Source organism: Megascapheus bottae, chromosome 6 (assembly GCF_031878675.1).
Source record: "Megascapheus bottae isolate mThoBot1 chromosome 6, mThoBot2.hap1, whole genome shotgun sequence".
NCBI lineage: Eukaryota > Metazoa > Chordata > Mammalia > Rodentia > Geomyidae > Megascapheus > Megascapheus bottae.
In genome coordinates, this window is record NC_143514.1 from 33,219,790 (window position 1) to 33,247,037 (window position 27,248).

Consider the following 27,248-nt stretch of genomic DNA (forward strand, 5'->3'; position numbering starts at 1 on the left):
TAGAACCAGATCCATCTGAAAAAAGAAAGAGTTACAAAGAAGTAGAAAGTACTATTAGAATCAAATGTCTACCTCTAATAGAATATTGATGCTTATTTATATTATTTCATTGAAAATGTGAAAGCCCTTTTTCTTTCTTGAGACATGAAAGTGAATTGAAAACAAAAAGGAGTAGATTGTACTACAGTTATTCAGTGTTAAACCATGCTTTTCGAGCATCTGTTATTTTTTATACTTGCTAATGTGTTCACGGGCTATAATAAGCCTTTGGATTTGTGAAGTACCTTCATAAATCTGCAAGAAAAATATAAAAGTAGGTTAAATACTTTCAGTACATAAATACCTTGATTTACTTACAACATCACTTTAGTTACAATGTAATACCAAACTGAATGAAACTAATGATAGGCTCTGAAGACTATCGAAAGTTTAAAACCCAATTTTGTGAAGCCTGTGTAAATAATTAAATTATTATAAAAAGTCATTTAACCAAAAATTGCAGACACTATTTAAACTATACAAAAAGGACACTTTACAATTCAAAAAGGTTGGGTGAAGCTTAACATGACTAAAATGTTTATCCAACTTTTCTCAATAGCTGTTCTGATTATAATCTAATGTAGTTGTCTTTTTCAATCATTTTCTAATCATTAATCATCATTAACACTTTCTAATCATCTTAAAGTCATTACATCAAAACTGATATTTTTTCTTCCATTGCCTGAAGAACAGAGTTGTTAAAAAAAAAAAGAGACACTTTAATATGAGCTTTAATGTTCTTTATATTTCCCACAGGACTTGTATCTTTGTATTAAAGGGTCAGAATGTGAAAACTTGCTCTGGACTTCTTTGAAACTACTTTGCCAATAAATAAGTTATGAAAGAGAGAGACAGAGAGAGAGATAGACAGAGAGACAGAGAGAGAGACAGAGAGAGAGAGAAAGAAAAGAACAAATGATATTGGTTTGGTTTAGCCTTGGTCACTCCTAGTATCTAGCCTTAATGTCCATTCTAAATTTCTAACCTTATACACTTGTTACTTCATTTTCTCAGTTGCAAGAATAAGTTAAATGATTGGTTGTAGTAATAGTAATAATTACAATTACATGCTCTGAGACAGCGACAATGTGGTACAAATTCTGGTCCTCAATTTTTCCATGACTGAATTCTATCTAGAATTTCTCATTCCAGTATTCTGATTTCATCTCAAAATTTTGCATTTGTCACATAATTTGCTAGAGACAGCAGGAACAAGGAAAAAGATATTAAGGAATATAGTGTACAATTAAACCACATATGGAGACCATGAATTTTTATTTACCAAGTTACTCCTATATATTTCTAACTGCTAATCTAATTCCCAAGTCCTATATCACTCTCTCTGTTTTTTACTTCAACAATGGTCTCAAGTAATTTAAAGATTGTAAGGTAAAAATAATAAAAATTATTTTTTAAACAGAATGCATATTTTTAGAGAGCAAAATGCAGATTACAACTAAGATGTTACATGTAAGGCTGATCCAGATACACCATACATGTCTGTATCATTTGCCATGTTAGGTCATTGCTCTTTTTTTTGTTGTTGTTTGTTTGTTTATTTGTTGTGGGTCATAGGGCTTGAACTTGGCCTGCTGTGCTGTTCCTGAGCTCTTCAGCTCAAGGCTACAGCCCCACTTCCTTGAGCCTAACCCCACTTCCCATTTTCTAGAGATAGTATTTAGAGATAAGGGTCTCAGGTCCTTTTGTGCCCTTTTGTGCCCAGGTTGGCTTTGAACCTTGATCCTCAGATCTCAGCTTCCTGGGTAGCTAGGATTACAGGCATGAGCCACTGCACCCCAGATGCTCTTAATTAAAAAAAAAATAAAAAAAAAATGATTCCTGCCAGCTCTGCTGATTTACACTGTTATCATTATTCTAGCTACACAGCAGTTTGAAATCTGGATGATCAGGATTTAAAGGCAGCCCAGAGAGAAAAGTCCATGAAATTATACCTCCAAATTAACCAGCAAAATGCTAGGCTGAAGGTATAGCTCAAGTGGTAGAAGGCCTATTGTAGCAAGCATGAGGCCCAAGTTCCAACCTCAGGAAACCAAAATAGGTAAAACAATAAAACAAACTTAAGGACATTCTTTTGTTTGTTGATTATGCCATGAAAGGGCTCATAGTCATTTATTATCATCATTTATTGTGTGTATGTGTGTGGTGGACCTGAGAGCTGAATTCAGGACATGGGTGCTGTTGTTGAGCTTCTGCATTGAAGATGGCACTTTGTCAACTGATGTTACAGCTTTACTTCAAGTTTAGGTTTCTTTGTTGTTGTTGTTGTTATTGTGTGCATGTGTGCGTGTGTGTGTGTGTGCGTGTGTGTGTGTGTGTGTGTGTGTGTGTGTATGTGTGTTGTAGTTAACTGGAGGTAAGAATCTCATACACCTCTTTGCCCAGGCTTGCTTGGAATCAAAATCCTCAAATCTCAGTCTCCCAAGCAGCTAGGATAATAGGCTTGAGCTATTGGCATGAATCATTGGTTATTTAGTAGCACAGACTCCCTACATAACCAGAAATCTGCTGTCGCTTATGAATATTCTATCCCCAGATAAACAAGAGAAAGCATTTTTAACATTACCTGATAGATCTTGGCATCCCTCATGAGTTTTTCTACTGGATACTCTGTATTAAATCCATAGCCTCCAAAAATCTGCACTGCATCAGAGGCTACCTGATTTGCAATATCTCCAGCAAATGCCTTTGCAATAGAGGCATAATAGGTATTCCGGCGACCAGCATCAACCTCCCACGCTGCTCTTTGGTAACTTAATCTAGCTAGTTCCACTTTCATTGCCATTTCTGCCAGCAAAAATGATACTCCTTGGTGCTAGAATTGCAAAAAAAAAAAAAAGTATATTTGCAGATAACATTTTAAAGATTTTCTCCTAGAATTTTCTTTTAAATGTTGAACTAACTTTAGACTTACAGAAAAGTTACACCCAGCTTTCTCTAATGTTACCATATTACGTAACACAGTACAGTGACCAAGGTCAGGACATTTACACTGGTATCATATTAACAACTAAACTACAGATCCTACTGAATTTAGTCAAGTGTTCTAGAATTATCCCTTATCAGTCTCAGTATCACACATTTAATTTCGTATCACTACATCTTTCCGTATCACGACATCAAGAATGCCCTTTGTTTCAACAATTGCAAATGATTCCATCTTTTCTCTGGCTGATCAACCTTTTGATTGTTTCTACATGGTACTGAAATGGAAAGTAAGTGTCATACAAAATACAGCTACCACCACTGGTATTGGATCTAAACATAGATAGTTGTGATATATATTGCTAAATGAGGTTCATAAAAGATGCACTGATTTACATAACCATTGCTAATATGGTATTTGTTTCACCATAGCTGAGCTATGTATATAGTAAAGCTCTGGCAAGCTAATACAAGAATAAAATGATTTCAGATGCCTACATTCCTGCAGAGATCTTGATTTTAAAATATTTAGGGCAATGATCAGATGATGAATTTTTTTTTAATTTTTTTTTTCCAGTCTTGGGCTTGTGCTCAGGGCCTGAGCACTGTCCTTGGACTTTCTCAAGGCTAGAGCTCTACCACTTGAGCCTCAGCACCACGTCCAGCTTTTTTCTATACATGTGGTACCGAGGAATCGAACCTGGGTCTTTGTGCATGCTAGGCAAGTACTCTACCACTAGGCCAAACTCCCGGCCCAGATGATGAATTTTTAACAAACACTCCCACTGAATCTCAATCATTGATTTACTTTTTTTTTTTTTTTGGTTAGTAATGAGACTTGAACTCTGGGCCTGGGCGCTGTCTTTGAGCTCTTCAGCTCAAGACTACCACCCTACCCCTCTAGCCACAGCGTTCACTTCCAGTTTTCTGGTGGCTAACTGGAGATAAGAGTCTCACAGAGTTCAGTGCCCAGGCTGGCTTTGAACCTTGAGTAGCTAGGATTACAGGCATGAACCAACATAATTGGCTGAAGTCTTTTAAGTTACATATTTCTTTGTACCTCATTTGTGTTGGCAGAACTATATTCACACATAATACTAAATATGAGTTGTATTTATTTAGTTAGCTCTGATCTGTAATATTCCAGTTCTTCCTATCAAGAGACTAAGGATAAATTTTTTAAAGTAATATAACATAACCTACTTTTGCACAGCTAATTCTGTTCATTTCACTTCTACATTTCTGTCCATACACACACATATACATGTCTTTATTACATTAAAATAAATATTCAGAAGTGGTACAGAGTAACATTAGATTTATGTCCTAAAATAAATGCTGTCAGGCATACGCTGCTATGGATTAGACACATTACAGAAACATGAACTGGTATAGAACAGTTTTCATAAAAAGTAAGCCAATGAGCAATGAGCCGGGCACAGTGGCTCCTAGCTGTAATCCTATAATCCTACCTGTAGCTACTCAGGAGGGTGAGATCTGAGGATCAAGGCTCAAAGCCAGCCAGGAACAAAAGGACCCGAGACTCTTATCTCAATTAAACTCTAGAAAATGGGAAGAGGAGCTTGCCTCAAGGATAGGATGGTATCCTTGAGCTGAAGAGCTCAGGGACAGTGCCAGGCTGAGTTCAAGCTCCATGACCCACAAGCAAACAAACAAACAAACAAAAAAACTAAAAAAAAAAAAGAAAAAAACTTCAAAGTGCTGACACAATGGTGTCCTGTATGAAGCAGGATGGTCAAGTTCAAGGCCAGAAAGAATTTGTCAAAAAAAAAAAAATCATGTGCTGGGAATGTGGCTTAGTGGTAGACTGCTTGCCTAGCATGCATGAAGCCCTGGGTTTGATTCCTCAGTACCACGTAAACAGAAAGGATGGAAGTGGCACTGAGGCTCAAACGGGAGAGGGCTAGCCTTGGGCAAAAGAAGCTCAGAGACAGTACCCAGGGACAGATTTTAAGCTCCAGACAAAATTAAATATAAATAAATAAAGCCTTTACAACAAATAAAACATTAAGCCCATGCCAAGAGATGTAGAGCCCATGATGAATAATGAATAGGGACATTACTATTTGAAAAGAGTTAAGAATTTCCTTGGAAGTTATGGAAGACATGACTCTGCAGTATTGAAACAGAACCTTGGATCTGTGGTTTGTATGACCTGGGACAGGGCTGTTTCTTAATCTTTAGTAAATCATATCACCATCAATGTACAGCTAATAGGACAATTATAAAATATAATGAAATTCATAATGCAGGGCCAGTTACAAAATAAGTACCCAATAAATATTAGCTGTTTTTTTCTTAACATTTCACAGAGTGATCAATCAATCATTGAAAAATTGAAAAAAAATAAATATTGCTATTAAAATAGAAAAAAGATTACTTTGAACTTTATGAATTTTGCCAGGAGTTTGGCCTGGTGGCAGAGTGCTTGCCTAGCATACATCAAGACCTGGGTTTGATTCCTCAGTACCACATACATAGAAAAAAGCCAGGAGTCGTGCTGTGCTCAACTAGCTCTAGCATTGAGAAAAGCCCAAGTACAGTGCTCAGGCCAGAGTGAAACCCCAGGACTGGCAAAAAAAAAAAAAATGTATTTTTGAAAAATTTCTACATGAAAATGAGTGGCTTCACATTTCAACAAAGCAAGCACACCATTAAAATTACCTCTACAAGCAGCCTTCCAAAAGTCTTCCTTTCCAGAGCATACTTGGTAGCTTCATCCAAAGCTCTCTGTGCCAATCCAACAGCACCAGCTGCTACCTAGTATTTTACCATTTAAAAATATAATTTTATTGTTATTAAGGTAATGTACATATGTCAGGTAATAGTACATTGTAGTTTTGGACAATGTTACCTTTTCCTTCCCTTTCCCCCAGTTTCACTTACTCAACCCTGCCCAGAAGGTTAGTTACAAAGGTCATTCCCCAGTATTTTAACATTGTATGAAGAAAAAGATCATGTTGTCCTAAAAATAATTTCAATACATCATATGGCTTTCTTAAGGATTGCACAAGGATAAATTAGAATAATAAAAAGCGGGAAGGCAAGCATGTAAGTTTATATTATAAATTGATGGCAGAGGCTTGAGATATAGCTAGTGCTAGACAGCATACTTAGCCTACAAAATACCTTGAACTTGATGCCGAGCTACATATACATACACACAAAAAATAACTGCAGGTATTTGTGAGCCACAGAATCAAAGCCTAGAGAAAGCTTATCCTTGTGTTTAACAATTGCAACTTTCCTCAGGGAAATATTCTTAATGAACGAAAAAATAAGAAATGAGTACATAATGGGAACGATCAAATTAAGTTTGGACTTCCTTCCTGGAAACCTAGAAGAAACCACATTAATTTTGTTTATGCTGAAGTAATTTCTATAATGAACAGCAAAAAAATTATAAATTAGTAAAGCAATAGTATCTCTCCATCCTTACTAAAAGAAGATATTAAAAAAGAAATATACACCAAACACATAATATGAGAATAACACTATGTATTGAATGTAGTAAATAAAATTATACAGAGATTATCAACTTACTGGAGGTCTGGTTCTGTCAAAAGCTCCCATTGCAATTTTGAAACCAGCTCCTTCACCTATTAAGACATTTTCTTTAGGCACTTTGACATCTTCAAAGGTAATTCCTCTAGTATCTGAACATCGTTGGCCCATGTTTAATTCCTAAGAAGAAAATTGTCACATTAAATTGTTACATCATCTTTTTTCTTTTTGTTTTGTTTCTATGGTGCTGCTCTTGAAGTTTGAACTCAGGACCTAGACACTGTCCCCAAGGTGTTTTTTTTGGTTTTCTGTTTTGTTTTGTTTTGCTTTTCTCAAGGCAAGCACTCCACCACATGAGCCACAACTCTGCTTCTGGGTTTTTAATGGTTAATTGGATAAAAGAGTCTCATGGACTTTCCTGCCAGGACTGTATTAGAAATACAATCCTCAGGTCTTGGTTTCTTGAGTAGCTAGGATTACAGGCATGAGCCACCAGGGCCAGGGCCAGGCTTGAGTTTCATCAGGATGTGTGTGTGTGGGGAGGGGGGGTGTGGTAGTGGGGCTTCAACTGTGGGCCTGGGCATTGTCCCTGAGCTCTTCAGCTCAAGGCTACCTCCATACACCTCGACCCACAGTACTACTTCCGGTTTTCTAGTGATTAGTTGGAGATAAGAGTCACAGACTTTAGGGCCTGGGCTGGCTTGACCACGATCCTTAGATCTCAGCCTCCTGAGTATCTAGGATTATAGGTGTGAGCCACCAAGCCTGGCAAGTTTCATCAGTTTTAACATCAACCACTGCTTTATGCTTTTCTGTAATTATCTACATCAGGAGCCACAACTGAGGGCCTGGAATGTATGGTTGATAAGTAAAGTTTCAGTGAATTATGGACACACTTGTTTACACAGCTTCTATACTTTCTTGCTACAACAGAAAAATTGCTAGAATGGAGACCATATGGTCTCTTACTAGAAAATTCCTCAGAAAAATTTGTCTGTTAGATCAATACATTGTCCTGAACTCTAGAATGTTGCATAGTATGTGCTGAATATCTCACAATAAATATTTACTGAATTATTTTGTGTGTGTGTGTGTGTGTGTGTGTGTGTGTGTGTGTGTGTGTGTGTGTATGCACGTGTGCCCAAGTACTAAGGTTTGAGTTTAGGATGTGGGTGCTGTCCCTTAGCTTTGTTGTTCAAGCCTGGAATGCTACTACTGGAGCTACAGCTCCATCAATGGCTTTTTAATAGTTAATGAGAGGTGAGAGTCTTACACACTTTTCTGACCAGGATGCCTTCAAACTGTGATCTTCAGATTTCATCCTCCTAAGTAGCTAGGATTACAAGTGTGAGCCACTTGAACCAGGCCTGCAGTCCATTTTTGTCACTTTAACCAATGACATGGGCACATTGTCACTTATTCCACTAAAAGATTGCTGTGAGGATCCAGTGGAAAAAGAGTGAGAAAGTCCTTTGAGATATCTAAAACTCTACTATTGGGCAGGTAATACAAATGACAGTTTGACTTCTGTTTCATTGAACCTCCAGCAATTATTAACATTCTCTATAAGTTAATCTCATGAAAGGCCAATTTTACAAATGACTTGAAACAACTATTTGTAACTTAAAATCTTCCAACACATAAATTATTTTGCCTAATAGTATCAAAACACAGATTATGGGCCAGGAGTTTGGCCTAGTGGTTAAAGTGCTTGCCTAGCATGCATGAAGACCCGGGTTCGATTCCTCAATACCACATACATAGAAAAAAGCCGGAAGTGGTGCTGAGGCTCAAGTGGTAGAGCTCTAGCCTTGAGAAAGTCCAAGGACAGTGCTCAGGCCCTGAGCTCAAGCCCAGGACTGGCAAAAAAAACAAAAAAACAAAAAACACAGATTATTTCTATTCCAACTTTTATTAAAGGAAACTGGAATAATAGTTTTGATATATATAGTTAAACTAACATTCAAGACCTCAACCATTAATATTTACCTTTACCTAAGTAGCTTTAGCTTTTTTTATTTAAAGAAGGTTTTATTTTATTTTATTTTTTTGCCAGTCCTGGGCTTGAACTCGGCCTGAGCACTGTCCTTGGACTTTCTCAAAGCTAGAAGCTCTACCACTTGAGCCACGTCACCATGTATGTGGTACCAAGGAATCGAACCCGGGTCTTTGTGTTTGCTTGGCAAGAACTCTACCACTAGGCCAAACTCCAGGCCCCTAACTTTTTTATTAAAGATTTTATTAACATTGATCTTTACATCATATTTCAAATGCCATCTTTAACAAACAAATATTCAAAGAAGGGAATCTCTATATACAATCACTGGCACACAGATTTTAGAACATAATTAAGATTAAGCTGAGGGTTTGTATGTCGAAATAATGAATTCGCTGGGAAGTGGATGAAATTAGAGCAAATCATGTTGAGTGAGATAAGACCAAAGGAACAAAAGGTGCATGGTATCCTTAATATGTAGATATTAGATCCAAGCAGTACAAGAGCAATGACTCAATATTTGGGTACCCAATGTTATTTATAGACATGGTCTTGGAGATATAAACATAAAAATCTATGATGGGCTATATACTCTATAGACATAATGTTTTATTATATATATTAATATGTAGCTTTAACTTTTTGCCAAATATTTTACCTTTTTTCCAATCTGTAGTCCTGGGGAATCTGCTTCCACAATAAATCCAGTAAAGGCTTTGCTGGCAGGAGTTTTAGGATCTGGATCAGTACGTGCCAATAAAAAATACCTAGTGTATATGTACATACATATATGTGATGATTATGAAATGGTAATAATGAATAGCACATGATGACTGCTATCCCAGCTAATCCACCCAACACTCCCCATTTACCATCACTCCTATCTTACAGTTAAAGGATATGAAGACTCAAACATATTTCAATATATTCACAAGTACTATTTTTTTTTTGTCGGTCCTGGGTCTTGAACTCTGGGCCTGGGCACTGAGCTTGAGCTCTTCATCTCAAGGCTATGGCTCTACCCCTGGGTCTGGGCATTGTCCCTGAGCTCCTCAGCTCAAGGCTACCGCCCTACCACTTGAGCCACAGCGCGCCACTGCCACTTCACCACTTCCGGTTTTCTAGTGGTTAACTAGAGATAAGAATCTCACAGACTTTAGTGTCCAGACTGGCTTTGAACCATGATCCTCTAGTGGTTATCTACAGATAAGTATCTCATAGACTTTAGTGTCCAGACTGTTTTTGAACTGCGATCCTCAGATCTCAGCCTCCATCCTCAGATCTCAGCCTCATCAGTAGCTAGGATTACGGTGCTGGCTAAAAATTTCCTATTATTACATTTCCGCTCAAATCTGTTTTTGTTTTTATTTTTAACGGCAAGATAGCTTGAACTGAGGACCTCATGCTCTCCCTTGGCTTTTTCCATCCATAACCTGCATTCTACTACGAGTCATGCCTCCAGTCTGACATTTTGCTAGGTTTCTTTGCAATAGAGTCTTTCAGCATTTTTTCCCAAGCTGGTTCCAACCCTCAGATCTCAGCCCCAGAGAAAATAGAGTTAGAGACATGAGCCACAAGTGCTCAGTTCTGAAAGTTGTTTTTTAATGTCGTCATATTATCTTTATTTGACATGTTATATGAAGTGTTGTCTTTAGTTCTTAAAATTGTGAATATTTCTAGTTGCATTGTTACATTTCTTACATCTTGTTAAATTCCAGTGGCTATTTTTACAATTTTATTACTGATATCAGGAAATGGTAATGATTTAACAGTGCATAATACAGAGTACCACACTCAGGATACTCAAAAGGGATTGACCAAAATTTAAAGTAAACATATAACTTACTAGAAGGCTCTCCTTGGAGTAGGGGGAAATGCTAGAGTTTGAACCCAAGATTTTTTTTTTTGTTGTTGTTGGTCATGGAACTTGAACTCTGGGCCTGGGGGCCGTCCCTTAGCTCTTCAGCTCAAGGCTACTGCCCTACCCCTTGAGCCAAAGCACCACTTCTGGTTTTCTAGTGGTTAATTGGAGATAAGAGACTCATGGATTTTCAATGCCTGGGCTGGCTTTAACCTCTATTCTCAGATATCAGCCACCTGAGTAGCTAGGATTATAGACGTGAGCTACCACACCCAGCAAGAACTGTTAGATCTTATTAGCATCATCTCTGTCTACTCTAAAGGATAATAAACTGAGTTGACAAGTGGAAGTAAGTCAGGTAAATGGAAGTAAGTCAGGTAAATGGACAGCTAGCCTTTCTAATCAGTTTTAATGAGTAGTTACTTGTGTTTTATCTTACAAATTGAATGTCACAAAGAAAATCTAAAAGAAATAGTTCAGGGGCTTAGGAATACTGCTTGAAAAACCACTCAACTCTGCAGGATCTTTTATGTACCTACCATACTGGCTAACATTAATGCAGATGGTTTAAAGAGGAGAGAAAAGATTCTGAAATAAAGTAATAAAGAAGAAATATACCAAGATGTTTAAAAAATCATACCAGTTAGCTTTTCCTCCATTGGTTATCCACATCTTCTGACCATTAATGATATAATCATCTCCTTTCTTTTCTGCTTTGGTCTTTATGCCAGCTACATCAGAGCCCGCACCAGGTTCTGTTACACAGTAGGCCTTGCGCATATGGAAATGAGTAAAGAAATGAAATGTTAACAACTAGAATTTGAACATTTGGAAACAGAATTGGTTTTATTTCCAGGTAGTAGGGATTAAATCTAAGGCCTCAAACATGCTAGGCAAGAACTCTATTATTAAGTAAGCCTCTAGCTTCTATTTATTTTTATTTTGTGTGGGTCCTGAGGCTTAAACTCAGGGCCAGGATGCTGCCTCTGGGCTTTTGTGCTTACGGACAGTGTTCTACCACTGGAGCCGCAGCTCTGCTTTTGGCCTTTAGACGGTTAATTGTAGGTAAAATGTCCTAGTGACTTTCTTGTTTGGGCTGGCTTCAAATCATAGTCCTTAGATTGCAGCCTCCTGGACAGGTAAGATTTTAGGCATAAGCCACCAGTGCCTCGTACTGCTTTATTTCTGAAGCCAGTTTTTAAACTTTTAAATATCTAAAGGGTTCTTAAAAATGAAATAAAATAATTTAATTATAAAATTATGTAATAAGTAGAATGAAATTGGGCATATGATACTAATGTCTAAAGTTCAAATGGCAGTTATTTTCCAATAAATTAAATAAATTCAGTATACACTTTTAAATTCAACCATTTATTGTCTATTATGTACCAGGCTATAAACTAGGAGATGAAGAAATCAGAAGTGGAAAAATATCTTGTCCTAGAATTTCTCAATATAACAGTGGAGATAAGTAAGTATATATCAATATCTATTCATGTGTGAAAGCTATGCACCATGACTGGATATGCTCCCAATTAACCTCAAATGGTAGCGAGATTCTTTGGGAACAGGAATGGAGATGAGTAAGGTGTGCTTCAAGCAGAAGTAATGGCGTATGCAATGCTATTGAGATTAAAAACAAAAAAACAACCAGGGTCACCTGTTGGAAGTAATGCTACATGTGACTAGTGGGAATTGCAGGGAATATGAAACAATATCTCACACTAAGAATTTCAGATTTTTACCTCAGAGAAACAGAAGAGCCTCTTAACCATTTCTAAACAAAAGAGCAACAAGATGCCAGCAATAATGGATAAAGGGCCAGCTGTGGGAACTTAGGTAATTTAAGTTCATTCCATTTACTGGAATTATTCACGAGACCAAAGAAGAAAATTATGTACTACTTATTTAATTCAAAGTAAAGGTATATTGACACTGGGAATGATTTGTTTGCCTGGAGGTGGGCTGGGAGATGGTAAACTGTTAGTGACACTGGGAAGAAAAGAAGTAAATCTCATTGGAAAAGACAATTGTTAAATGACAAGGAATGAAAGAGCAGCGAGAGACACTAGCTGTTCATTACTGAGATATGAAAAGAAAAATGGAAGCATGAAAAGAAGCTGAAGTTGTAGGCAGAGAAGGGTGAGGGGCTAAGGCCTCTGCCATGCTGAGGAGAATACACTGATGCACTCAACAAAGTTTACTGGCTACTTACTACTGCACAGCAGAACCTTAAGGAATAAAAATGGACTTTAGAGGAATCTAAACACCCTAGTATATAAAAGTAGATTATACATGAGTTTTCTAAGCAAGTCAGACTCCAAAAATGCATGCCAAATTTGAAATACATTAAATACCACTGTTATTGATGACAGGAAGCCATGGAGTAGCTTTGTAAATGCATAGAGTGACACATTTGAGACAACTGATTATGACAGAAGTTGTAAGCACTGATTTGAGGAATAATAACAGTAACTATGCCTACTAAATGCTTTTCTAATAAAAACCACATTCAAATATCTGAGAGCCTAATATCAATAGGGGAATCATTTGAATTGATAGAAAAAAACTGCAGAAAATGTTGAAAGGGTAACATGAATCAAAATATACTGTATTCATAAACTCCTTTGTTAACTGGAAACTCCTTTTTACAATTACTTAAATATAATTATTAAAATACAGCTAAACCAAACACATTGAATATCTATTAGAGAATAAGTTGATAAAATTTCAAAAAAAATGATTAAAAACTATCCTTTGAATCATGTAATCTAGAACTTTCTAATAGAAAAATCTCCAGAGGTATTTCAGAAAGACTTGACCCCAAAGTATGACAAACCTCAAGCTTGCTAGGTTAGACACTCTACCACACTTGAGCTATATCCCTGACTGATTTTTCTGTTTAGTTTTTGCATAGGGTCTGTTTTGTCTTGGGCCCAACATTACATTTCAGTCCTCCTACCTAAGGCTTCAGTGAACTGAGAATACAGCTATGAAACACACTTAGCTTATTTCTTGAGATCTCACTAATTTTTTTCTGGGGTTCATTTCAAACTGTGACCCTACTGGTCTCTGCACTCTGCATGGCCTCCACCCTCTCACCATGGCATTACAAATGTACATCTCCACATCCACTGTGAGCCTTACTCTGTGAGAGAGGCTCGTACTTTTTTGCCTGGAGTTGGTCTAAGAACCACAATCCTCCCACCCAAATAGCTAGGATTAATGTGTGTTTCTACTATCTAGACCTAGCTGGGCTTTTGATATGTGTGTTGTCAATTGTGGGAGTTAAATGAACCACATTTCTCCTATTTGGAGGCAGAATGATGTGTTCAGTATTGTAATAATAAAATAATGTTTTATACAAATGAACTGTCTGGAAAACTTGATCCTTTAAAAGTACTAAAATTTCGGGGTTGGGGGTTTGACCTAGTGGTAAGAGGGTTTGCCTACCATGCATGAAGACCCAGGTTCGATTCCTCAGCACCCCACACACACAGAAAAAGCCAGAAGTGGTGCTGTGGCTCAAGTGGTAGAGTGCTAGCCTTGAGAAAGCCCAAGGACAGTGTTCAGGCCCTGAGCTCAAGCCACAGGACTGACAAAAAAAAAAAAAGTACTAAAAATTTCATATTACCCCGCTTGGGAATTTTTTTCCCTGAAATATGTACTTATATACTGAGAGAAAGATTTTTCAAGTGTTCCTATGACCCGTATACTTTTTTTTCCTGATTTTTTTTTTCTAATAAAAATAGCTTGTAACTACTGGTTCTTCAGCACTTTGTTTTATAAATTTTTAGTAGTCAAACTTAAATTTTCTAGCCTTCTTTTTATTACTAGACTATGAAATTGACTATAAGCTTCCTACTAACCAAAACAAACAAAAAATGGTATTACTGTAAGTTTGAACTTCTTGTAAGTAAAGTCAGCATAGAGGATGACTAATGGTTTTAAGAAAAAGTTTTCTTTGATACAAAGGGAAGTCTAAGATCTTTTTTCAAAATTTGCATTCTGAAGATACTCTTATAAAAGTTAACTGGAGATGGAATCTCATGGACTTTTCTCCCCAGGGTAGCATTGAAATGTGATCCTTTAGTTTCAGTTTCCTGAGTGGTTAGGATTATAGGCTTGATCTACTAGTACCCAGCTTACATTCTATTTTTAACCAAGACTGGCGAAGTGCCTGTAAAAGATTACATTACTATTGAGGGGAAGGAGGTGAGGGGAGAAGAATGCAGTTCTAAAATTCAAGGTATATCCTTCAAGTCAAGGGAAGGAGTAAGATAATTATGAAGCTGAACAAGATGCATTTTATTCATAAATGGCTTTGCTAAGCAACTCCTTTGTACAACTACTTTCAAAGATAGTAATATATATATATATATATATTTATTATTATTATTTTTTTACCAGTCCTGGAGCTTGAACTCAGACCTGAGCACTGTCTTTGGGCTTTCTCAAGGGTAACATTCTACCACTTGAGCCACAGTGCCAGTTCTGGCTTTTTTTTTTTCTGTTTATGTGGTACTGAGTAATCGAACCCAGAGCTTCCTGTATGCTAGGCAAGCACTCCACCACAAGGCCACACTCCTGGCCCCAAAATATATTCTTTTCTTTAAAAGGAGAGATCACACTGTTATAAAGTGACTAGGTCTTGTGAAGTTCAGTCACAACTGCAAGTTTTCTCAAGTCAGTCACATTTCAGCTATTTCATAGCTCCATTGGGAATGCATATTTTCATGTTAAGAGTTTCTTTTACCACTAGGATTTGTGTGTGTGTGGCACGCAGGGTCTCATTCCATTGCTTACCTTTTTCACTCAAAGTTAGCTCTCTACTACTTAGACAAGACCTCTACCTTTGGCTTTGTGCTGACTAATTGGAGATCAGAATCTCCTGGCTATATCTCGGGGAGCTAGCTTCAAACTGACATTTTCAATCTCAGTTTCCTGAGTAGCTAGGATTGCAGGTGTCAGCAGTGTCTGCTGACTAGGACTTTTACACAGGCTTCTGGGTTCATATGTTTACACAAATGAGCTTCACTGAATGTCTACACAGCAAGTTTGATCAACAGTCTACCCTTGATTTTAGCCAAAAGGTCAAAAAATGATAGCCAGGGCAATACAAAGTGCTGACTGCTTAATCTTTTAGACATTATACACTTATATTTTAGGTGTATAGTGAATAAAAGATTTACCCAATCTTAAAAAAATAGTTACCAATCTAGGTTTTCTAACATCATATATAAAAATACAGATGTAATAATATTGATCTTAAGAAAATTTTTAAATATCTAAACATTATAGTACTGACCAAGTAACAACTGTAGCTCACACCTGTAATCCTAGCTACCTGGAAGGTTGAGATATAGAAGATTTGCAATTTGAGGTCAGCCAGAATAAAACAACAACAACAAAAATTTCTCAAGGAGTGCCTTTTTCAATCAGTAGCTGGATATGGCAGTCTACATCTGGCATCCTAGCTTCATGGAAAGTGTATGCAGGTGTATTGATGTCCAAAAGCAAAAATGAGCAAGAGGTAAGAACCTATCACAAAAATAATGTGGAAATGGCAGGCACCAGTGGCTCATGAGTATAATCCTACTTAGTCAGGAGGCTGAAGACTACGGCTCTAAGCCAAAATGGGCAGGAAAGTCTGTCGGACTATTATCTCCAACTACCCAGCAAACAGCTGAAAGTAGATCTGTGGATCAAGTGGGAGAGCACCAGCCTTAAGCACAAAAATGGTCAAGGACACTGAGTTCAAGCCCCAGCACACAGGTATTATACATACATACATACTAATGAATGCAAAAATGGCTGGAGGTGGGACTCAGTGGTAAAGTGCCTGCCTGGCAAGTACAAGACCCTGAGTTCAAGCCCTAGTTCCAGCAATAAAACAAAACAAAACAAAACAAAAATGACCGTTTCCTTTATCTCTGTATACTTCCTCAGTAAATCTCTCTGACCACAGATTATGTCATTGCATTATAATACACAATAACAAATATTGTAAACTAAAACTGTGTAATTGTACTATTGTGCTATGATGCAATAAAAATATATCTGTAAAGTTAAATCCAAAAAGCTTTTTACTATGACATTATTATTGTCATAAAAATGTTTTCTGAAGTGGGGATGAGAGATGAAAAAGAAAGATAGAATGAAGGAATGTGTATGCATTTATGGGCATAACACGTTGTACAATTAATATATCCTAACAAAAAGGAAGAACAGATTGAGGGCTGAGGGCATGGGTCAAATGATAAGTGCCTGCCTAGCAATTACTAGCTTCTGAGATCAAACCTGAATACTATCAAAAGGAATAAAACCCCAGTATTTAGTTATGTATGTATACTTAAAAATATGTATTTTTAAAAAATACAATGTAAAATATTGTTGACTATCTCTCCAATAAAACTATCCTTTAGTTTCCCTAACTTAGTTGGTCATCCAAACAAATGAACTATAATTTCTACAGTCATATGTTCCCATTGATTGGTTACTAATTCAGAAGACTACTACATGCAATCAGAAGAACACTCAGTTCAAAATTAAGTAGATACACTTCATTAAATAGATACTACTCTGATGAAAGTAAGGAGATTATTGTGATTTGTGTTGTCATTCCAGCAATATCACCAAGTAAGTATCTCTATGGCAGAAATAAGCAAATTGAGCATTATGACTATTGATATTCAGAAATACCAGTGAACTTAATATGTTGCTACTTTTTGTCTTAAGGTCTTATAGTCCAAAATACACATATGGATTGAAAAGGGACTCCCTTACCCTTGTTCCCCCAGCAGATACTTCTTTAATTAATTAACTTTTAACAAATTATCCTTTTTTTTTTTTAATGAGTCATGGGGTTTGAACTTGGCCTGGGCGCTGTCCCTGAGCTCTTCAGCTCAAGGGTAGGAAGGTAGCCTTGAGCCAAGCCCACTTCCTGTTTTCTAGAGGTTAATTGAAGATAAGAGTCTCAGGTCCTTTTGTGCCTGAGCTGGCTTTGAATCTCCATTCCCAGATCTCAGCCTCCTGAGTAGCTAGAATTACAGGCATGAGCCATTGCGCCCAGCCTTAACAAATTATCATTAAAATACCTGTACCAAGGGATTTTTTTTATTAAAGATTTATTAACGTTGATTTTTACATCATGTTTTAAATGACAAGTTTAACAAACAAGTGTTCAAGGAGGGAATCTCCATTTACAATCACTGAGACTTAGTATTTAGAACTTAATGTACCAAGGGATTTTAAGTCAACACAGTCATGAACTATGAACTTAGAGCAGCAGCTGTCAGTACTTACACACATCATTGGCTCCTCAGTCAGTCTTCCTAAATACTTCTTTTGTTGCTGATCATTTCCAGCAATAATAACAGGCATTTGCTGACAAGGAAAATTGATATTTACAAAGCAAGTTAGGTTTTATTAGATATACAAATTGAATGGCACTACAGTTCAAAACGGAACTGCTTCTCTGTCCACCCCCCAAAATAAATTCAGAGTACTACCATTTATTCTGTCCTTAAGTTAAAAAGCTAAAGTTGAAAACCATCATCTCATCTAAGTCTTTTCATAAAATTCAGTTACATAAAGGACTCATTTGGCAATGTATAAAAATCAACGACTACAAAATGCCCCAAAGTTACACTTGGGATACATGACATGGCATACAGGAGCAGGCCTCCTATAAATTGTTCACTACATTTCTGCACTAGAAGTCAAGGCCACAAGCCAACTTAAGCAGTTCCAGGATGCTGGCTGGAGACCTCACCCTTTATTCCCAACGAAGCTAAAGCCAAAGTACCAACATACAAACTTCAGTTTCCCCACCAGGATGGCTCCACATACTGACTGTGTAATAGATCCAGGTGACCAAGTGTTGGAATTCCAATTCCAGGCTTCACTACTGAATCAACAACGATGACAACAACAAAACAAATAGATATAATCCCTACAATTTATGAATTATTCTAATTTAGTTGTTTCTGACGGAGTTAGGCAATTAATTTTCTAAATGACTTACCCCCAAAGAATTTGCTTCAATAGCAGTTTGAACTCCAGTACACCCATAAGCCAGTTCTTCAGTAATTAAACAAGTATCAAAAGTTCCAAGTCCAAGACCTCCTATGGTATCAAAATGTTTTAAGAACCCATTATAACACATAATGCTTTTCAAACATTAAAAAAAAAGTGAACTATTTAAGTAGTGTTTGGAACCAGTTAAAAAGAGGAGAAAATGACCCTACATATTAAATACAAAACTTCTAAAATTAAATAGAGATAAAGGAGGATAAAGGCAGAGCCATTTAAAATCAATCAATACAAACAAGATTTTCTTGTCCGAAACCAGTCTATGATCCAAAACAAGGAATGCTTACCACAACTCTCTGGAATGTGTGTATTGATTAAACCAAGTTCCCAGGCTCTTCTAATTATGGGGAAAGGATACTAAAATAAGAACAAAAACAGTTATAATATTTGCATATAATTACATGATCTCCTTTTTTAAAAAAAAAAGGTAAGACTTTTCTTAAATGTGTATACCTACTTCACCACTTTTATCATATTCTGCAGCCACTGGGACTATTTCCTCTCTGGCAAATTTTCGAGCAGTCGCTTGAAATTCTTTCTGCTGCTCACTGAGTTCTGTTGAGAAAACATTTTTTTTTAAAGACAGTAAGTTGAAGGGAAAAAGCCATATGAAATTGATATGAGGAGATGTACATTTGTCATGGGGAGTTCAATTTATCAGGAAGTCTAAAGAATACAGTGCTTTCTCTGACTACTCAAAATTTCACTGTACATAAATATGTCAGCATAGATACTGAGGAAAGCAAGTAAGAGTTCTATACTTGTACCACTCAAATAAGCACTTCTCTTCTTTAATTGATAATGTAAGAATGAGAGATAAAACACAGTAAGATTCTGGTGCTGAACTGAGGCGCATTAGGTCAAATTTTTCATTTAATAAGCAAGGAATTTTAAAGCACAGAAAGAGGAAATGATAGCTCAATAGTCTGTCTTCCCATGATTAGTAATAGAAGATTAGGAGGGTTTTGTTTGCTTATTTGTTTGTTGGCTACTGGAGTTTGAAGTCAAGAACCACAGACATTCTACTAGTGTTATGCCACTTGACCCATGTCATAAACCCTTTGTTGTTTTCATTTTTCAGGAACAGCCTTATGTTTTACCTGGGACTGACCTCAGCAATTAATCCTCCAATTTATGACTAGCACTGTGACTAGGACTCAAGGATGTCCATTAATTTTTTGAGATGATAGTTTTACTTTTTGCCTGTGCTGGCTTTAAACTAACCCTAATCTCTGTTCCTAAAGTTGACATGCAGTATTTTCCACATCATCACTTTACCAGTCTATTGCAAGACTGTGGACTGGTTAAAAGAAGGAAAACCAAGGTTCTCTCATATATTAACTGTTGAGAAACCACTTCATCAGACTATTATTTCCTACCAACTTCATGTACAAGTATATAATCTAGTCTTCAAAAATTCTACTATAGACATTATCTCCATTTTATGATAAACCAGATCGACTGGTCAGAGGTGTTCCCTGTATTTTTCTTCTCACTTCACAAACTCCCTCCCAAATATTTATATTGATTTAATGCTGTCACCCTGGAAATGGTCACAGACTTCCTGTTAGTTTCTTCCTGCTATGAATTGTCTGCAGTAAGCTGCAACTCTATAGCAATGCTAACATCCCAGACTCTTAAAACCAAATTACTAGCCTCATCCTACATGAAAAATTTTCACCCAATTCAAAGAAAATAAATTTCCAACAGAATCAGCAATGATGCTGTCATTTGCTCATGGGTATGTCTTAATGATTTCAATTGCCTTGTACCCGAGTACTTTTTATTAAATACTTTAACTAGTTACAAATGCGTTTAACATGTAAATGTACAACATGTCAACATGTCAATCTATGAGCACAATGCATCTTAATCAGCGTCACCTTTACCATCATCCCCTCCACTGATCCCATCCCTACTTATCCTGAAGCATCCCATTTGTAACTATTTTTCATAAAGTTTGAAGCAAAAAGCCTTTCTAAAAATAGGAATTGTTTCTGCTTTTTTTTTCTTTGCTTTTTTTTTAGGGGTTGCTGTGTGGGGCTTGAACTCTGGGCCAGATGAATACATTTTAAATTCAAAAAGACAGAATATATACCAAAGCTAAATCGCATTCCTGATTCATGTTTTTGAGAAACTTTCGTATGTTGTGATCTCCATTCAAAATGAGCAACACTTCTCAGGACCTGCAAAAGATAACATTATTAAAAATAAATGTGATAAATTAAGTATCAACTAAATTAGAGAATACTAACCATAATAAATGAGTACAATAACTTGTTTGCTCATACTTGAGAGGTCTACCTTAAAGTCATTTTTACTTCAATTATAATTTATGTAAGCCAACTTATCCAAAGAACACTTATCCAAAGGCATTGTTTGTGTGTGTTGGGGGGGGGGGGTTCTGCTAGTCCTAGTTCAACTTGGGGCTTGAAAGCTGTCCTTGTTTTCTATTCAAGGCTAGCTTTCTATGAGCCACAACTCCACTTGGAATTGTAGGGCTCTCAAGAATTTTCTGTTCTAGCATTTTAATACCCAATCCCTGATATTCCCCCAGATGAGTCACTGCGAATCTTTCTTTTTTTTTTTTTTGGCCAGTCCTGGGGCTTTTACTCCGGGCCTGAACACTGTCTTTGGGCTTTCTCAAGGTTAGAGCTCTATCATTTGAGCCACAGCACCACTTCCAGCCTTTTCTATGTATGAGGTTGAGGAATCGAACCTGAGTCTTCGTGCATGCTAGACAAGCACTCGATCACTAGGCCAAACTCCTGGCTCATCACTAGGAATCTTTTCTTAGGAAAGTCCATTTTTAACCTACTTCACTCTTAACAAAAGAAACTTGCACAAACATATGTTTTATGAACTTTGTTGTGCTCTATAGGGATTCATACAATGTTCTAAACCAAGGGTAAGCAAACTTCAGCCATCAATAGTTTTGTTAATCAAATTTTATTGTAACACAGCCAGTCCACATTGTCTATTGATGCTTCAAGTCAAAGTTACATGGCTGGCACAGAGATCTCAGAGTTACAAAATATAATCTACTTACTCTCTGTCCCTAAAAAAAGAGTCCACCTTGTTCTACTAATATACTAAATTTTAGCAGATGAAATACATTCATATTTCTTCAAAGGAACTTACAAAATCACAATAAGATACATCAATATTATTCCTTTGCAACCCATTTTTATATTCCTAACAATTTAATGGTCACAGGAGTAGCCCACAGAATTTATTAAAGCTAGCAAGCTGAAAAACATGCCCAGTACTAATCAACTGAGGGCATCCAAAATTACCCAAGTTACACTTTCAAGGATTTTGAAGCGATATTTCCTTAGGCAATTTTCACAAGAAAAAAAGCCAAACAAAATAATCGTTTCAAAAGGCTGTCTTATATAGAGATTACCCAATTTGTACATGACAATTTCACCTGGTAATTACTTACATTTAAAGTGACAAAATCATTTGTAATATAACTAGCCCTTTCAAAATAACATTCTTTACACTACACCCCTGAAAAATAATTGCAGTGTATGAAAAGCCATTTTCTTTGCAACTTTCATGAACTGTCTTTAGAATCTCTCTAGTTCGCATTGTCCTGTCTTTACAGATCACATCTATTGTTCTTTACAGACAATTGCAAGATTAATTCAGTGATTCCCAAGTCCAGCTGAGATTGACACTATTTTTAATCTTAGTTCCCATAGGAAGAAACTTGAATAAAACTAGACAAGGTCATTCCTATTCTTATGGGGAGGAATCAGGATCCTACCCTTCACATTTCCTGTTAAGAGTGCAGGCCTCTACCACTGGCTACATTGTTCTTATTCTCCTAGCTTGTCATTAGGTTCTATAAGGAAAATAACAATTCACAAAAATCAGACTCTATTACAAATGTGTTCAGAATATAAACTGTTACATGTAAAACATTCCTCACAAAAATAAGCAAAATGGTCTGCTGAGAGAATTTAAACGAGTAAATAGCAAATGGATTTAAAGTATTTTGCAGTCAGTTCACACATAATCTTTTCAGAAAACCTGGTGTGTAAAACCAACTGTGAATAAAATAATGGCATTCACAGGGAAATGGATGAATCTAGAGCAAATCATGTTGAATGAGATAAGTCAATACCTAAGGAACAAAAGGTGCATGGTATACTTAATATGTGGATATTAAATCCAAAGAGTACAAGAGCGAGGACTCAATAACTGCATACCCAAAGCTATGGACATGGTAATGGAAATATAAAGATAACTATATAGACATAAAAACCTATGACTCTATAGACATAATGTTTTATTTCTTAAATTAATATGTTTTTATGACATACAAACCCTTAGCCTAATTTTGATTAAGTTCTAAATACTAAGTCCCAGTGATTGTAAATAGAGATTCCCTCCTTGAACACTTGTTTGTTAAACTTGTCATTTAAAATATGATGTAAAATCAACATTAATAAATTCTTTAAAAACAAAACAAAAACCAAGTGTGAAAGTCGTGACACTGGGGAAGGGGGGTAAATGTGTCCATTTGCCCTGCTAATTACTTAACAGTGTTAATCATTCAAAAAAGTAGCTTGGATGCTGGGTACAGTGGCTCATGTCTGTATCCTAGCTACTCAGGAGGCTGAGATCTGAGGATCACAGTTCAAAACCAGCCTGGGCAACCCAAAGCCAAGAGACTTTTATCTCCAAGTAACCTCAAGAAAATGGGAAGTGGGACTTGGCTCAAGGGTAGGGCGGTAGCTTTGATCTGAAGAGCTTAGGGACATGGCCCAGGCCCAGGGGTAGGGTGGTAGCCTTGAGCTGAAGAGTTCAGGAACAGCGCCCAAGCCAAGTTCAAGCCCCATGACTCACACTCTCACACACACACACACACACAGCTTGGAAGAAAAGAACACAGAATTGCCAAATCTATGTCTAGTTTCCCTACTGTCATCTTTGTGGCTGTAGACAGACAGGTTGTAAATGTTTTATGTCTTACTGTTTATATTATACTAGGAAACCACTGGAGCTAATCCCTCCCTCACTGGATAATCTGGAATAATGAAAGGTGTTTTTTTTATTTTTGTTTTTCCTTTTGGCTTGGACTCTCAGCCTGCGCACTGTCCTTGAGCTTCTTTTGTTCAAGGCCAGTGCTCTACAACTTAAGCCACAGCTCCACTTCCAGCTTCCTCTGTTTATGTGGTATTGAGGAATCAAATCCAAGGTTTCATGCATGCTAGGCAATCACTCTAACATTAAGACACATTCCCAGCCCCAAATAAGGTGTTTTGATGTGATTAAATACATACACTTCAGGATCTCTGCCCAGAAAACATTGGAATTTCAAGTATGCAAAAAAATAGTAACTTCAATGAATTATCATTTAGCAACAGTAATGCCATACAATTAAATATCTTCACAAATTATATAACTTTCCTACAATTCCTTCTTAAAAAATGAATACTCTTAGTTTTATGAGGCTGTCAAGGGGAAAGACATATTTCCAATTAGGTTTCTCTAGATTATTTCTTTTTTTTTTTTTTTTGCCAGTCCTGGGCTTGAGCTCAGGGCCTGAGCACTGTCCTTGGACTTTCTCAAGGCTAGAGCTCTACCACTTGAGCCTCAGCACCACTTCCGGCTTTTTTGTATGTATGTGGTGCCGAGGAATCGAACCCGGGTCTTCATGCATGCTAGGCAAGCACTTTAACCACTAGGCCAAACTCCCGGCCCTCTAGATTATTTCTTGAAGAAGTTAAAAGAAAGTTTTTTTTCCCCCTGATGTCAGAGTTAAAAGAAATATTTTTAAAAAACACTCGATTTCTGCCTTCTGGGCTCATTAACTTGTAAAACAAGGGCACAAGTTGGGCAGTAATACAATAGAAATGAAAACTTTGGGATATTTTTGGTTCAAGACAACTAATATTCAATTTTTCAATGTTAATTTTTGTGTGACTCTATCAGTACGTGCGATACACACACTCCAAGATATATATAGAGACATATACAAAGTCCAGCAGTAGCTTGTTATTTTTTTTCCAACTTGCGAGGGCGCTCGTCCTGGTTACTAAACCAAAGCGGTTAGCAGTGTACATGAAGTACCCAAAAGGAGTAGGAACTCCGTTTTCCTCCCCCGGATCGTGCCAGCTGCCAAGTTGAGACGGCTTTGGATTCCTACACCTTTTACAAAAGCAGAGCTAATCCACGAGTTCTCTCACAATTGCGGCCTGGCCTGGGGATGGAAGCGGGAGGAACTCTGGTCGGGGAGCAGGCGTCGTGCCGGTGGTCCCTTGAACCGGGGTCCGGGGTCCGACACCGGCTCTCATCCCCGGGTTCGCTCGGGAAGGAGTGGGACTCTTGGTCGAGTCGGCCGGGAGGGCGCCGCCCGCGGGGCCGCGGGGCTGGGGAGGACTCGGGCCGCCGCGGCCCGGGTGCATTTAGTCCAGCGCGGGGAGCACCGGCCTGGGGCGTCGCGAGGAGGCAAAGCCCGATGGGGGTCCCCGGGGTCGGGTAAGCCGGACGGCGCCCCGGCCAGGCTCCGGCCCCATCACCGCCCTGACCCCTCGGGACTGTACTTCCACCCAGTGCCGGGCCTCCACCCCTACATCTATGCCCAGCCCCACCGCTGCCCCGGGTCTCCCTCTCACCCTGCAGCTTCTCCTAAACGCCGCTGCCATGTTGATTCCGGGTCGTGCCACTCAAGAGTCCAAAAACACCGTCTGTGCCCACAGAGCATAAGGGCTCGGCGGAGGGGTGGGGGGCGTGGTCTCTAGACCCCCCCCGAGGGGGCGTGCCCATGGGCGTGGCCTCCGGAGGGCGGGGCTCGGGCCGCCCCGCGACCTTGGCTTTGAGAAAGAACTGCCCTCCATGGCTCCTCCGCGGGTTTAGGCAACGCGAAAAAGCTCACGCTTGGAGCTTGCACGCCCACATCTTTCCTGGAATCCCTGGGGTGGACTGGGGTGCAGGGCGGGGAGAGGGTAGGGAGGGCTGGCCGATGCCCCGGGGGAGGCGGAGGCTGGACAAGAATCTAGGCGAAAGGGCATGGCGAGGCGCGCGGGACGATCCATCCCCAGCGGAGAGCGCCGACCTTTGCTGACCAACAGAGGTCAGAACAAGTTCCACTTTGTCACCATGCACTCTACACGCGTGGGAAGGAAGCCTGTTCAAACGAATGAAGGGATTTCCTTCTTTCCCTCAGATCCCAACGGCCAAGACCACTTGTTAGTCCTGTGTGTGTGTGTGTGTGTGTGTGTGTGTGTGTGTGTGTGTGTGTGTGTGTGTGAATATGAAGGTGTGCTTTGAGATGGATCCTGTGGAAAGGTCCCACCTCAGCCAGGGAATGTTAGAAAATATTTCTCTGAAGAATGGTACTTGAAAAGTCATTTCTGTCTTCTAATAAGAGTCAGTGGGATGAAAAGCTGGGCTGGATATTTCCTAGCAAAGACCAAGGGCAAGCCAGCACTGTACATGTTTTACTTTTTTCAAGACCCCCTCCCCTCTATTCTCCTTATTTTGTCAGTTGTGAAGTTTGAACTCCACGCCTGCACACTGTCCCTGAGCCTTTTTGTGCTCAAGGCACTCTACCTCTTGAGCTAAGGTGTCACTTTCCAGATTTGAGTGGTTAATTGGAGGTAATCTCACTGGGACTTTTCTACTGAGCTGGCTTCTAATCCTGATCCTCAGATGGTTATTGTGATCCTCTGTTAGGAATATCCTAGACATATACTAATTATTACATGTGGTTTATGTTTCTTTGGGTCTTATTGCACTTAATATAATTTTATTCAAGGTCTTTCCATTTCCTTACTAATGAATGGGGCGATGTCATTCTTTCTGATGGAAGCATAAAAATTGTATTATTTATATATGTCATATATATATACACCACATTTTCTCTGCTGAGGAGCATCTGGGTTGGTTCCATATGTTAGTTATGCTAAATAATGATGCAATGCCCATGGTAGCTTTAGTATAGCCTTGTTTGTGGTCATTTGGGTAAATTTCCAGGAGTAGGATTGCTGTCACAAGGGAGCTCTATCTTTAGTCCTGAACCTCCATACTGCTTTCCAGAGCGGTAAAACAAGTTTTTACTCACACCAACAGTGTAGTAGTAATCCCTTTGTAGTAGATTTCTTCATACTAGCCATTGTAACTGGGAAGTAGAAACATTATTAGAGAAAATGTTCCTTCCTTCCTTAAGGTCATTGCCTAGCCCATGGAATAAATAAATGTTAGTAATAGAGTTGTGCATACTATATTATGTTACTATGAAAATAATTTCATGGGAAAGGAATTGGTGACCATACTTCTGCAAGCCTCTGCTGTTGCTTCAGACTCTGTCAGACTTGCCAGTGAAAACCCAGATGCACATTCTGTAATGCTTCTATTTGTGAAGCAAAAGTCATACTGAAATTTGTGGTTTCTTTAATCACCAAATTTACCTATTTGACTTAGATATTAGAAATTAATCCTTAGTGACCTTTTTTTCTATTTTAGACACCTCTTCCTAGGGGTTTTTGCTCAGTGATATAGTTCTTATCTAGCATGTCTAAAACTCCAGCAAGAAGAAGGGGGAGGAGAGAGAAGAAGGGGGAGAGGGAAGGAAGAGAAAAGAGGAAGAAGAAACAATGCGACCTAAGAGAGGAGAATATCTGATCCGTATATTATCTGATCAAATCTTAGAGACTATTTAATTTTATTGTCTGAGACTGGCTCCCCTGGCCAAAACATGATAACCTACTTGAAAAACAGCTATAGCATTAAGGTTTGTAGGCTTGGTAGAGTCCAAAACTCCAGTAGTGGAGGGGG

The 27,248-nt window shown here is 38.1% G+C and overlaps 1 protein-coding gene across 2 annotated transcripts; it reads right to left on the bottom strand.

Moving 5' to 3' along the window:
- Positions 1–195: 195 nt before the first annotated feature.
- On the bottom strand, positions 196–25,194 carry Acadm (acyl-CoA dehydrogenase medium chain). 2 transcript variants are annotated; one of them, XM_090334597.1, is made up of 12 exons: positions 25,088–25,194; positions 20,557–20,644; positions 18,916–19,013; positions 18,746–18,815; positions 18,391–18,491; positions 17,670–17,750; positions 11,005–11,135; positions 9,162–9,270; positions 6,547–6,687; positions 5,668–5,763; positions 2,624–2,872; positions 196–294 (listed from the first exon to the last, which is right to left on the bottom strand). In XM_090334597.1, the coding sequence occupies exons 1-12, from the start codon at positions 25,115–25,117 to the stop codon at positions 223–225; spliced, it is 1,266 nt and encodes a 421-aa protein (XP_090190723.1). In that variant the 5' UTR covers positions 25,118–25,194; the 3' UTR covers positions 196–222. The 2 variants fall into 2 exon arrangements, with proteins under 2 accessions (XP_090190723.1, XP_090190724.1); XM_090334598.1 differs by lacking the exon at positions 2,624–2,872.
- Between the last annotated feature and the right edge of the window lie 2,054 nt (positions 25,195–27,248).